The sequence below is a fragment of the Danio aesculapii genome, chromosome 22, assembly GCF_903798145.1.
Source record: "Danio aesculapii chromosome 22, fDanAes4.1, whole genome shotgun sequence".
In the NCBI taxonomy this organism is placed as follows: domain Eukaryota; kingdom Metazoa; phylum Chordata; class Actinopteri; order Cypriniformes; family Danionidae; genus Danio; species Danio aesculapii.
In genome coordinates, this window is record NC_079456.1 from 24,061,952 (window position 1) to 24,076,513 (window position 14,562).

The 14,562-nt window shown below is 37.1% G+C and overlaps 1 protein-coding gene across 1 annotated transcript in view; it reads left to right on the plus strand.

The window, feature by feature from the left end:
• aspm (assembly factor for spindle microtubules) overlaps positions 1-14,562 on the plus strand; it is a 36,770-nt gene that overhangs the window by 19,036 nt on the left and 3,172 nt on the right. The window contains exons 13-25 of the mRNA XM_056447686.1: positions 1,120-1,205; positions 1,329-1,541; positions 2,126-2,330; positions 3,971-4,113; positions 4,244-4,372; positions 4,455-4,649; positions 4,764-8,897; positions 9,018-9,167; positions 9,292-9,458; positions 9,553-9,712; positions 11,419-11,628; positions 12,633-12,782; positions 13,264-13,455. Coding sequence (XP_056303661.1) covers positions 1,120-1,205; positions 1,329-1,541; positions 2,126-2,330; positions 3,971-4,113; positions 4,244-4,372; positions 4,455-4,649; positions 4,764-8,897; positions 9,018-9,167; positions 9,292-9,458; positions 9,553-9,712; positions 11,419-11,628; positions 12,633-12,782; positions 13,264-13,455 — 6,134 coding nt within the window. The remainder of the gene's footprint in view (positions 1-1,119; positions 1,206-1,328; positions 1,542-2,125; positions 2,331-3,970; positions 4,114-4,243; positions 4,373-4,454; positions 4,650-4,763; positions 8,898-9,017; positions 9,168-9,291; positions 9,459-9,552; positions 9,713-11,418; positions 11,629-12,632; positions 12,783-13,263; positions 13,456-14,562) is intronic.

Below are 14,562 nucleotides of genomic sequence, written 5' to 3' on the forward strand. Positions count from 1 at the left end.
ACATGCGATATGAGAAAATAAAGAGTTAACCTGATACAGCACACGCGGTTACAAGTAACAAAACACAACTAAATACAGAATGTGCAAGCTAGAGTAAACGAGGCAATAATTTTAATGGCACGTACTTACACTTGTGAAATGGGGGTAGAAACTGATTCATGATGCAATGATCCATGTTCTGACAGTCTTTACTGATCCTTCCTTTAACAAACTGATGAAGTCTTCTTTGTAAGCATGTAGTTTTCAGAAGCACTCAGAACTGCTCAAGCCTGGGCTATATTGCTGATGTTTCATCTTTGATTAGACTGTCCATAATATCCATCTGCACAGCGTGACTTCATTCGACAGGTGTCTGTGTGTGTGTGTGTGTGTGAGACTTTTTTTTCTGTTAGTGGGCGGGGCCGCAGGTTTCAAATCTCCCGGGTTTGCGCGTGCAACTACTTGTGTTTCGTAGCTGCGTCATCACGAAACACCTAATGACTCGTTATCAAGACGACTCGTTTGAAGCACTATGAGTCGACTCTTTTATAGATGAATCAATAGTTTTAAACACTGTACACTTACAGATTTAAGCCTTAGCTGGATATTTCACTTCACTTAGAGCTATGTTACACACTACATGGATGGGCATTTTCAAAAACTCATAATATGGGCTCTTTAATTAAATATTTAACAAAATATTTCAGCTCAGAACAATGTCTAATTTTTATCTTTTGTGGCAAGTAGTCTTGCAAGAAGCAGGGTAAAGTACATCCAGGACGATTGTTTTGGCAAAATAAAGCTCTTCAGTCTTAACAAGCACAACTTTGAATTTTAATAACTCAAAGGTTGAACTATGATTAATAAATGCAGCATGAGATTGTTCATGCTTAGCTCATGTTAGTAGATGCTTAAAGGACCATTATTTTAAAGTGTTACTGGCAAAAGATGCAGAATAAAATGATGAATAATGTATAGTGCATATATTTAACATATTGATAAACTTACTATCAATTATTTTCTTCTGTTCTGGTCAATGATTTTGGCTATTATATTATAGGTTATTACTTACTAACTAACAGTTACTCGTTATATCTTTGGTGGAAATGCTCTAAATTTGTTGTCTTTGCTATTTCGAAGGAGCAAACATTGACTCCAGAGACATTGTGGACGGACATAGAGAAAAGACCCTAAACCTCCTGTGGAAAATCATATTTGCCTTCCAGGTATCAGCCATAACATACAGTCCAGCCTCATTTGGATGATTTATTATTTTGATTATTAGACGCGCTTAAATCTAGACCTTTTTTTTATTTATTTATTTATTTTTTATACTTCTGTCTGCATAGGTGGAAGTGCTTCTCGATGAAAATCAGCTCAAAGAAGAAATTAGTTTTCTTAGGAAAACCTGGAGAACAAAACAGAAACTAGCCTCAATAATGGCTAACAATAGTATTACGGTGTCGAGAATGAAGGCGAGACAAGCATTTGAGCATCCCAGTCAGAAAGTGACGCTTCTTATGGACTGGGTCAATGCTGTTTGTGAGTTCTACAGCTTGAAGGTAAGGTGTATTTGCTTTTGAGATGCTTGTAAATCCTGTGGTTTATGTGCAAACATGTTACAGTAGAACACTCACTTTTTTGTTAGTTTTTTGTTAAAAAATTAACATGAAAATAAAATAGAAATTAAATTAATAATAATCATTGATTAAATGTGATACAAATCTGTGTAATGAAATATATTATCATTAATTTGACTAAATATGCTGAATAAATAGTAAAAAAAGGGATTGTGTAGCTTTTAAACAGAAGCCAAGATGCTAAAAGATTAAAAGTAAATTATAAAAAATATTTTATCTCCTATTGAGATGTTGGAGATCTTGGAGATACAGTCGAATACTGTATATGAGGTATATGATACCCACCTAATAGTGAGGTAAAGGCTAAAATATCAAGTTGCCTAGAATTAAACGGCGATCAGATCTTTTGTAGTTGCTAAATTGGTAAATTAGGATGTGTATCCATACTGACATTCAACACCTTCGATATTAACCTGTGTTTTGTTGTGTAGAGATGTTCCTGGTTGTACAGGCTCTTTCTTTAAAACGGTATCTCTCTCTCTTTTTTTTTTTTTTTTTTTTAACAGGCTGAAAACTTCACTGTGTCATTCTCAGATGGTCGTATCCTCTGCTACCTCATCCATCATTATCATCCTGGTCATCTCCATGCAGAGGAGATTCAGCAGAGAACCACACAGACCATCGAATGTGGTCATCGGGGCAGAGTTGAGCTTAATAACTCCTCCAGTGACTCGGACTGCTCTTTCGAAAATTTGGCCACAATGCAATCTGGTACGTGTTTGTTTTTGTTTTTTTTGTTTTTTGGCCCAAAGCTGTGTTTGTTTATTAGAAGCACTATTTCAGGCCATGTCTACACTAATACATATTAATTTAAAAATGATTTCTGAAAACTTTTTCTCTTAATTTTGTCAATATATTTTATTTATGTTTTTGCACTTCTCCCAGTTCATGTTGCTCACTTTTGCAACTTGATACTTCTGTGTTACTCTGAGCAACTGTGAGTCTATTAAAAAAATAAAAAATAATCTGCATTTCCAAGACATGTTGCAATGTTTCAAAGAGCAAAAAAACAGCAGGTGCAGGTTGTCTTAGGTTTGAAATATACCTGCGGGGGTAGACTGATTAAATCACACCATTTTACCCATGTCACATAAATAGTTAATTATATGCGACAAACAAAATGTAATTGAATTATTAACAATAATTTAATTTATTATTACTTTCAACTTCAAAGCAAACTTGAAAGCCAAAGCATTTTAGATATAAATTAACCTATGTAATATAGCCTAATTACATGATCAAATTAATAAAATATACATAAGACAAATGCGTTGATTAATCATTACTAATGGTGTACACATATTTTGCAGCTACTTAATCAGGCAGCCGTTAACACAGTTAGAATTAATTTTTTCCCCAATTTCTGTTTAATGAAGAGAAGATTTTTTTCAACACAATTCTAAACATACGGTAATAGTTTTAATAACTCATTTCTAATAACTGATTTATTTTATCTTTGTAATGATGACAGTAAATAATATTTGACTACATATTTTTCAAGACACTTCTATACAGCTTAAAGTGACATTTAAAGGCTTAACTAGGTTAATTAGGTTAACTAGGCAGGTTATGGTAATTAGGCAAGTTATTGTATAATGATGGTTTGTTCTGTAAACTATTGGGGAAAAAATAGCTTAAAGGGGCTAATAATTTTGACCTTTAAAATGATTTTTTTTTTTTTATTAAAAACTGCTTTTATTCTATTATCCGAAATAATAAAACAAAAAATTCTTTGTCCAGAAGAAAATATATTATCAGATATACTGTAAAAATTTTCTTGCTCTTTTAAACATTATTTGGGGAATATAAACAACAAAATAAATAAATTTAAAGGCAGGCTAATAATTCTGATTTCAACTGTATACCTGGGCGGCCTCCCCAAGTAAAGTCTATGTATGGGAACTACTGTGGTGGAAATGGCGAATGTCAAAGCATGTTACATATTAATGCATGTGCAGTACAGGGACAAAAATAGTTTTAAGTAGCTTCAGTGTGAATCACCAATTTAAAAAAAATTAAACGATAGTTTGGACATGGAGCATTTTTAGACGAAAAGACTGTTTTCATATTTATTTTGGATATATTGTAGACAAAAGATTCGTAAAGATCTGGAAGCTTTCTAAAACTTTGTTTCAATAACGTGTATCATACTGCCAAGATCATGTGATTTCTAGCAAACTAATTGTTTAATTGGAAACAAATACATTACATTTAATAAATATAACTCTGACAATTTTACTTGAAGCAGGTTTACTTGCATTGTCCTAATAATTGGCATGTAAACAAATATTAATAAACACATTTTTTGATAGCTATAACTGTATATATGTTTTAACATTTTTTGGTTTCAGATTCTGTTACAGTGGACTTCAGAGAGCTGCTTGAGAATGAGAAAAGTAACTTTCAGTTGGTGAACATTGCTGTATCTTACCTTGGAGGGGTGCCTGCTATGATAAATCCAGAGGACATGTCCAATACTATCCCAAATGAAAAGGTAAATAATTGAATCCCCTTCTACTTTAAGTTAGTTGCAAAACTTATTTGAGGTTGTATAGATTATTTGTATTTTGTACTGTTTAATACTATTTTGACATTGTGATAAGAAAACTTTTTTTCCTACCCAGGTTGTCACTTGTTACCTCTCTTTCCTTTGTGCACGTCTTTTGGATCTCCGCAATGAAACAAGAGCAGCTCGAGTCATTCAGGGTGCATGGCGGAGATACAAGCTACAGAAGGACATTTCGCTTATACAGGTAAGACAATCGTGTTTATGTAATGTCAAGCAGTCTGTGACTTAGCTTTTTTTGTCATATTAACCATGTTCTACATACACAGGAGAAGAACCTGGCTGCCACAAAAATCCAAGCACTTGTGCGGAAATACCTCCTGAAAAGAAGATTGATCCGACAGAATAAGGCTGCCATTGTGATCCAAACATTATGGAGAGGATACAGTGCACGGGAAAAGCTGAGAGTGCTGAAAAAAGAGAGACATTATGCACTTCAAAATGCTGCTGCAACCTTAATTCAGGTTCACATTTGTTCATTCTGTATTGATTTGTTATGAATTCTATTATTAATAGAAAATGTTGCTATAGTGATACCTTTTAAATGGCTAATATTACATTTTCTTGTGTTCTGACAGAAAACGTACAAAGCTTGGAGGGTTAAGGATCTCCTAAAGAAGAACCGTGCCGCCTTTGTGATCCAGGCAGCTTTCCGTAAGTGGCATGCAAAGAAAATGCTGGAAAGAAACACTGCAGCTTTGTGCATTCAAGCATGGTACAGAATGCAGCAGTGTAGAAGACAATACTTGGAAATGAAACGGAAAGCAGTCTGCGTTCAAGCATGGTTTAGAGGGCACCTTCTAAGATCCAAGTTTCAGAATTTAAAGAAAAGACATCATGCTTCTGTTGTCATTCAGAGTGCATTCAGGGCCTACCTTATCAGGAAAGAGTTATCTACAATGAGGCGAAATGTAGTCTTGATCCAGAGGTGGTTTCGAGCCTGTGTGCAAAGGAAAGCAGAACAGAAGAGATATTTTGAGATTAAATCGGCTGTTCTTGTTCTGCAAGCAGCTTTCCGTGGTTGGAAGGTCCGTAAATCTGTTGCTCAACACCATCAATCTGCACTAGTGATTCAAACTGCTTTTAGGAGATTTACTGCTCAAAGGCATTTTTTGAGATTGAAAAGATCAGCCATAGTTCTGCAACAGAGATACAGAGCTAAAGTGCATGGAGACAAGTTCCGGAAAGAATACATGGCTCTTAAATCCGCTTCAGTGACAATTCAAGCAATGTGGCGAGGACAAGCCGAGAGAAGGAAGATCAGTCAACTCCACAGATTTGCCAAAATCATTCAGTCAAACTATCGCCGGCATCTGGAACAGACAAGGTTTTTGCAAATGAAACAGGCTGCTGTAGTCATTCAAAGACAATACCGAGCCTTCAGAGATGGACAGAAACTATACGCAGAATACACCAAAATCAAAAGAGCGGCCATTATGCTACAGAGTGCGTATCGTGGAAGGAGAATAAGACAAGAACTTCAGAGGAAAAACAAAGCTGCAACTTTGATTCAGTCTGTGATAAGAGCACATATGTGCCGTCAGCAGTTTTTAGCTCAGAAACATGCTGCTATTGTCATTCAGCAGCAGTTTCGGGCTTTTACATTTGGGCGATTAGAAAGAAGCCGTTATATGCAATTGAGGAAGGCAACTATAACCATGCAGGCCATGTATCGGGGTTCCAAAGTAAGGCAGAATTTGAAAAGAGAACATCAAGCTGCTACTGTTATTCAAGCCCAATTCCGAATGCATAAGGTCCGCATTCCTTTTGTTGCCGCAAAGTGTGCAGCGATCCTTATACAGCAGCATTACAGAGCCTACAAGGTTTGCAAAACTGTGCAAGCTACTTATTTACGAATGAAAAATGCGGCCGTAGTTATTCAATCAGCATTCAGGGGGATGAAAGTTCGCAACTCCTTACGAAAATCTCACCAAGCTGCAAAAGTGATTCAGGCACATTTCCGTGGACATTCCCAACTCAAAAAGTACCAGAGACAACAGTGGGCTGCATCAGTTTTACAGCAACGATTCAAAGCAACGGTGACCAAAAATGCTGTCATGAAGCAATATGCAGCCATAAAAACTGCTACGATAAGTATTCAGTCTGCTTTCCGTGGAATGGTGGTAAGAAAGCAGATCGCAGAAAAGCACAAACATGCAAAAATTATCCAAAAGATGTATAGAGCATACAAACAACGACATGATTACCTTGCTCTCAGGAATGCCACAATCCGTATTCAGCAACAATACAGAGCAGTTGTAAGTGCAAGGCAACAGCATCAAAGGTATTGCTCCTTGCGAGCAGCTGCCATCACTTTGCAGTCTTCTTACCGAGGGTTGAGGGCAAGAAAAGAAATCAATAGAAAGCATAAAGCAGCCACTGTGATTCAGGCTGCTTACAAAATGTACAGAACAAGAGTACCTTTCCAAGCCATGAAACTGGCTTCATTGGTAATACAGAGGCAGTATAGGTGCCATTTACTGAGGAAAGAGGCAAGAGAGAACTTCTTAAAGCTAAAGCATAGTGCAGTAGCAATTCAAGCTATATACAGAGGAAAACTTGCACGCCGTGATCTTGCTAGAAGGCATTTTTCAGCTACAATCATTCAAAGAAAATATCTTGCCTACAAACAAAGGAAGTGTTTTTTGACCCTTAAAGCTGCTGTTATATTCTATCAACAACACTATCGATCCATTTTGCTTGCAAGGCATGACCGGAAAAGTTATTTGACTAAACGCAGAGCTGTGGTAGCAATCCAGGCAAGTTTCAGAGGAATAAATGTTCGGCGCAAGATCCGAAGATTGCACAAAGCTGCAACGATCATTCAGTCCCATGTGAGAATGCGCATCCTCAGCTTGCGCTTCCAGCGACTTCGATGGGCAGTCTGTACTGTTCAGGAGCGTTTCAGAGCTAACAAAATCATGAGGCAAGAGATGGCAGCACTACAGGAAAAGAAAAGTGCAGCTTTGATTCTGCAAGCAGCCTATCGTGGCATAAAGACCAGACAGACGTTGAAGCAAATGCACCAGGCTGCAACAATCATTCAGTCCCATGTGAGAATGCGCATTCTCAACTTGCGCTTCCAGCGACTTCAATGGGCAGTCTGTACTGTTCAACAACGTTTCAGAGCTAACAAAATCATGAGGCAAGAGGTGGCAGCACTACAGGAAAAAAAGAGTGCAGCTTTGATTCTGCAAGCAGCCTATCGTGGCATGAAGACCAGACAGACATTGAAGCAAATGCACCATGCTGCAACAATTATTCAGTCTCATGTGAGAAAACACATCCTTAAGTTGCGCTTCCAGCGACTTCGATTGGCAGTTTGTACTGTTCAGCGCCGTTTCAAAGCTAACACAATCATGAGGCTGGAGATGGCAGCACTACAGGAAAAGAAAAGTGCTGCTTTGATTCTGCAAGCAGCCTATCGTGGCATGAAGACCAGAAAGACTTTGAAGCAAATGCACCAGGCTGCCACCATTGTTCAGGCAACTTTCCGAGCTTATAGTGGACATAAGCGGTATTTAGCCATGAAATGTGCTGCCATTGCTATTCAGCAAAGATATCGGGCTGTAAATGCAGCAAAGCAGCAGAGAAAGAATTATCTTGAAATGCGTCAAGGTGCACTTGTTCTACAAGCATGCTATAGAGGTGGTAAAGTTAGGAGGAAACTGCAACAACAGCGCCAAGCCGCTATCTTGATTCAATCATATTTTAGAAGACACAAAGAGATGGTTAAGTACCAGGCCATGAAGCTGTCCGCTGTCATTATCCAGAGCCATTTCAGGTCATACATCCTGGCTAGAGCAGATCGGAAGAACTATCTACATTTGAAAAAATCTGCTATCGTCATTCAAGCAGCTTTTAAAGGACAGTCTCTCAGGAAACATTTAGCAAGAAAGCAAGAAGCTTCTATTATCATACAGGCTGGCTTCCGCATGTACCAGCAAAGGTCAGCATTTAAAAGACAGCGCTGGGCAGCCAGGGTTCTCCAGCAGAGGTTTAGAGCTTTAAAACTTCGAGATGAGCAAGTGTGTCATTACCAACAGGTAAGGAATGCTGCTATATGCCTGCAGAGGTATTTCAGAGGGATGAAGGGGAGAGAATTGGCTAGACGAAGCAAAGCTGCGAGAACTATCCAGTCCTTCCTAAGAATGTCTGTCCAACGACAGCGTTTCATGAAAGAAAAGGCTGCAGCAATTGCAATTCAATCTGCCTACAGAGGTCATTGTGTTAGAGTTCAGTATACTAGGATGCAAGCAAGTACAGTGCTCATCCAGAAGTGGTACAGATCACGCAAACTGGTCCAGGAGGATCGGAAGAGATTTGTTTCTGTTAGACAAGCTGCACTTACTTTGCAGTCTGCCTTGAGGGGAATGCTGGTGAGGAGACTAGCAAAAAGAAGAAGGGCAGCAATCAAGATTCAGTCTGTGATGCGCATGCACATACAACGCAAGCGCTATGTAACGCTTCGTGCCATCGTCCTGAAATTGCAAGCTCATTATAGAATGTTTGTGACCAAAAGAAGATACCGTCGATTGCAGGCTGCAACTGTTACTCTTCAAAGACATTACAGATCTCATAGGGCTACACTGGAGCAGAGGTGCAGTTATCTGAAGACTCTCCAAAATGTAAAAAAACTTCAGGCCAGAGTACGTGGACACATTGGGTACAAGCGATTTCAGAGGTTGAGAACATGTGCTCTCACCATTCAGGTAATCACTATGCAGTTGCATTCACTCTCTCGTCAACATGATTTTCTTTGGAAATTCAAAAGAAGTGATTGAGCTCAATTTAGAAGGCCAAACTTGTTTTTTTTCCCTTGCTTCAAACAGGCATATTATCGAGGGATGGTTGAGAGACGCAGGTTTCAACAACTTAAGGAGTGTACATTGGTTATACAGAAGCATTACAGAGCTTTCATTCTTTTCCAGAAAGAGCGTTCAAAGTTTCTTCAGCTGCGACAATCGGCTGTTGTGATACAAGTAAGATTGTGACGTCTGTTTTATCTTTAGACTTTTAGTTTTCTGTTTGTAACCCTATTTAAGATATTACAAGTTTAAGTATATATTGAGTGCTCATGTTTGGTTTGTCTTTGTGTAATCTCAGAGAGCATATCGAGCTTATCAAATGAGACAAAATGCAATGAAAGCACGGGCTACACTGAAAATTCAGGCTTGGTTCAGAGGACGCCTTGCTAGACGAAACTACATCTTAACACAAGCCGCTATTGCCACCATTCGAAGATGTGTCCAAGCTAGACGCCAACGCTCAAAGTAAGAAATTTAAGGATATTATTTTATTTATTCAGGTTTTTGCTTATTTTGTGCACAAAGAGTCGCAACCTGACAATTCTTTCCAAATTTGAAGATTTCTAGCAGTCCAGCACAGTGTCCGAGTGATTCAGCAAAAGTGGAGGGAAACTCTCAACTCAAGAAAACGGCATGCTGAGTTCCTAAGGTTGAGAAAGTCTGTTATATACATCCAGGCATTATGGAGAGGTCGGAGGCTGAGAGATTCCATTCAAAAGGTAATTGTTCTATTTGTGAGAATAAATATTTATTTGATAGAAATGGGAATAAGGGAAATTTACCTGTAATGCTTTCACAACAGTCACTTTTGGCTTATAGCTCCTGTTTGCACCTGGCTTTGTGATGCGCAAATTTAAAAATGGAGGGTGTGAAACATTTTGAGCTTTTCTTTTGACCGCTTCCAGAAGCTGTTTTGCAGTTATATATTGCAGAAATAAATGCTGCACTTTGTATTGTCTTTTGCTGTTTTCTTTTACATTCATAATGTATATTCTGGAAACTTGTTTTCAAATTTTAATCAAAACTCAATAAAGGTCATACATTGACTTACCCATACTCCCTCCCTCAACAGATAAAAGGATTTAATGATCAGATGTAAATGATATTGTCTGTAAATGGAAAAAGCAGCATCACAATTATTTATTTTAGGCCACAAATATCTGAAAAATGCCTCTGAAAAAATCAGAGGGGTGTTAAAAAAACCCACACTTTTTTTGTTTTTTGTTTGTTGGGTAAATCTGCTTTTATTAGGCTACCTGTGAAACTGGAGCTTTTACTTTGTAATGGGTGTACATGAATTTGAAAAATATCTGTAAAATTATAAGTCTTTGTGTAAAACATTTTGATGATTAAAAAATGTTTTAATGTAATGTGAGAACCTCTCAGATTTGCACATAGTTTCTAATTCTATAAAAGAGACCTCGGCCTGAAGCCTGCCTTCCGCAGTGGAAGTCAACTAAGCCACCAACACACACTAACTGGGTAGAAAATGTCATGGCATATATAAAGCAAGAAAAACTTAAATATTGCTCCCAAGGCTCAAATAATAGATTCTTTAAAGTTTGGAGGCCATTCTTGTCATGTTTTGAGGACATATTTATTCCAAATACTTGAATTGTAAGCTCCCCCCAACCCACCCCTAAATCAATTTATTTTATTATTTATTTATTATTATTATTTCACCTTGTATTGTCTACTTTTTCATACACTTTGGTGTTGTATATGTTTGAGTTGCTCTGGGAAGATCTTTAGTTTGTTATGACTGTTAAACAGTTTTGTTGAAAAATTCAATAAAAAGACTTGTCTACTAAAAGAGACCTTGCAGTAATGAAGTTTGCTTTGCAAATACAAACAGTCTGAGTTAAGTAAATACACATTTCTGGAAAACGTTTTCAAAGTCCAGGCATTTAGTGATTGTTGATATTACGATTATACTGTTTAATTTTCTTGTGCTACCAATCATTTGTTTTGGTCTCTTGGACCTTGGTGTTTTTTTTTTCTAAATGGGACATTTGTCCTGTTGCCCTAGTTGGAATTAAAAAAATATTAAATGTTTAACTAGGTTAACTGGGCAGGTTAGGGTAATTAGGCAAGTTATTGTATAACGATGGTTTGTTCTGTAGACTATTGAAAAACATATAGCTTAAAGGGGCTTATAATTTTAACCGTAAAATGTTTTTTTAAAAATATAAAACTGCTTTTATTTTATTATTTAATAAAGCAAATGAGACCTTATCCAGTGGAAAAAAGATTATCAGATATACTGTGAAAATTTCCTTGTTCTGTTAAACACCATTTGGGAAAAATGAAAAAAAAATTCAAAGGCGGTTTAATAATTCTGATTTTAACTGGATATCAACACAAACGTTTACTGACTTCACCTCATTCAGTCATCGCTAACATTTAGTCTTTTCCTTTTTCACAGCAAATAACAGCTTCTGTGAAGATACAGTCAGCTTTCAGAGGCTTCATTCAAAGACGACACTATCACCAGAAGAGAGATGCTGCCATAACCTTACAGAGGCATTTCAGAGTCTTGCGACTTGCTAGGGTGAAGGAAGAAAATCTAAGACTACGGCACAATGCGGCAATTTATATTCAGGCTTTGTGTCGTGGTTGGCTTGCAAGACAACAGGCAAGTTTAAATAATGTTATTACTTTTAGGGGCTTTTGCAATGGAGGCATGTTTTCATAGTTTCTAGAATATGCTTTTTTTTATAGACACCTTTTGGGGACACAAAAGCTCAAACCCAGCACAATGGCAACTACCAGTGATATAAGTGTATAGGTTCATTCCGTTAGTTATAAGATGTCAGTAAGAGGAACTAGCCATCAAGTCCAGTTCCCTTATATCTCTCTCAGACCATTTATCAGGTTACTTTTGCAAGCGTTGTATTTAATATAATTGACAACTGGAGTATGCTGGGTGCCATGAGTCTTTGTGGTTTTAGACGGAATTTAAATGTACATGTAATGTTATAGAAACAGCAAAAAAAATCTGACGCAACAATGCATATTTTTATATATAGTCAAGGATGAGAAAAGAAAATTACAGCACACACAAAGTCTACAGTTAAATGTCACGAATATTGGCTTTCTGTATAGGTGTCACTGTAGTTCCCATTCTGCTGAATTAGACTGTGCTATAACGTAGGAGCTAATTTAGTTCCCTCCAGTGGTGTTACTAGAATCAAATACAACCAGGAAATTGGACTAAGCAGAAAATTATTTCACTGAAAAACTGATATAATGGCAAGTTGCTTTAACTACATTCCTATGACTAGTTGACTTTGCATAAAAAAGTGAGTAAACCAGATTTAACTAAATGTTTATAGTTCATTTAGATAATAATTTTAAGGCATCCGGTTTACTCGCTTCTAAGTCAATTTATCGCTTTAAAAGCTAGTTTTTACTCAATTTCTTTCTGTCAACTAATCACTTTTTACAATGTAAGTTCCATAAACTTTCCAGTGTGAAGCCCCTCATGACTACCCATTCCTAGGGCTCTTTCTGCAGCCAGTTTTTTTTAATTATTATTATCGTTTTATTAATACTCTTCTTGACTCAGTTGAGGGAACTGTATAGGCTAAAAAATGACTTCATCATAACTGAATGTGTGTTAACATATTCACTTTAAAGGTAAAAGAAATGGCTTTTGCTGCAAGACGCCTTCGTTTCACAGCTGCTGTTTACCATCATCTATCCGCAATAAAGATCCAGAGAGCTGTGCGTGCACACTGGGCCCTTAAATCAGCCAAGAGGAAGATCTCATCTGTCCTATACATCCAGGTAATCCTGTTTAAACAAATATTGATTACATTGATCACAATAGATGTTTTGTTTTAAATATGTATTTTTAAAACGTATGGCCATCTTGATGTCGCTTTAAATAGTATTTTATGCAATATATTAAAATACACACAAAAATAGGTGGATGTTAATAAAGCTAATTTTAGTAAACATCATTTACGCTTAGATGACACTAAAATCAGGTCTAAAATGTTTTAACTTAAGAAACCTTTTTGTATTTTTTGCTCTCCAATTGTTTCCTCAGGTACTGATTTTAAAAACATTACCAGGACTGTCATTTTAAGCAGTTTTGTTGTTTTAGTTACATCTTAGTTTTGCTACATAATTGCAATGACTTTGTTAGCCAGAGGTAACATTTTGCAACATAAGTATTAAACATTAGCTTATTTTACATCTTGCTTATGATAAATACTTTTAATTTAAATGTGCGGTTCTCTTTCGATTTCCCCCAACTTTCCAGCAATGTTTTAGGGCAAAACTGCAGAGAAAGAAGTATCTAAAAGACAGAGAAGACGTCATCAAGACCCAGAGAGCAGTGAGATCTTGGTTAAATCGCCGCAACCAGGCTGCCTCTATAATCCAGCATGCAGTCAGGAAGCTGCTTTTTAGACGTCGCAAAGAGAGACTACAACGTGGTATAATTAGGGCACAGGTATGGCATGAGCAAAAAAAAAAGCAGACTTTATGTATATAAGGCATGTATTCTATCAATGTGTTGCTCCTTTTAATAGTTAATACTGGATAACTAAAGAGCAAATATTCTGAATGTGCTATTTAATATGGAAAAGTGTATATGCTTTGAAAAGTTAAATCCTTTTACAGTTTTATTTAACATTTACAAGTTTCCTGTAACTTTTTTTTTTTTCAATCTTGGTCTTTTCCAGATAATAATACAATCCAGACAATGATTATTTTTAATAATTAGAATTACACATTTTAGTACTAGGAAAACAGCCACAAGAATGTTCTTTCTGCCTAAAACCTGTCACTAAAGCCTTTTTTTATTGTGTTGGCTTTAAAGCGAGAGTTCACTCAAAAAGGAAATTTTTTTCAATTCATCTTTATTTCTACAGCGCTTTTAAAATGTAGATTGTGTCAAAGCAACTTAACATAGAAGTTCTAGTAAATTTGAAACAGTCAGTCCAGTTTTCAGAGTTGAATTTCAGTTTAGTTCAGGTCAGTGTGGTTTAATTTTTACTGCTGAAAGTCCAAACACTGAAGAGCAAATCCATTAGTGCGCAGCTTCACAAGTCCCAAGACCAAGCAAGCCAATAGTGAGGAACAAACTTTACCAATTGACGAAAGTGAGGCAAAAAATCTAGAGTGAAACCAGGCTCAGTTGGGCATGACCATTTCTCCTCTGCACAATCTTCCTGTGCGGAGCAGCGGTCTAGGCGCCGGAGGCTGGAGAACGCTCGATGTTCATTGTGGAGAAGCTGCAGGTGTGAGTAAGTCACCAGCGCGTGTACAAGCTGGCCTACTGGATCACTAGGATCTTTTTAGGAATCAGTCTCATGCTCTCCACTCCATCACCGCCACAGCATCTGCTCAGGAATTGGTCAGGTCTAGGATTATGGCGATCTCAGGATAATAGAAAAACAGACTAACATAGCATAGATACTGTTCTAATTATAATGTCTTTTGGGAAGTGTTTCCGGCTCCGGGTTGCCCTAATAATGCAGCCTAACAATCCTTTAGAGGATTTGGATTTCAAAAGCATTTGTGTTTTGTGAATGCTAATGCAAAGCGATCTGTCTTT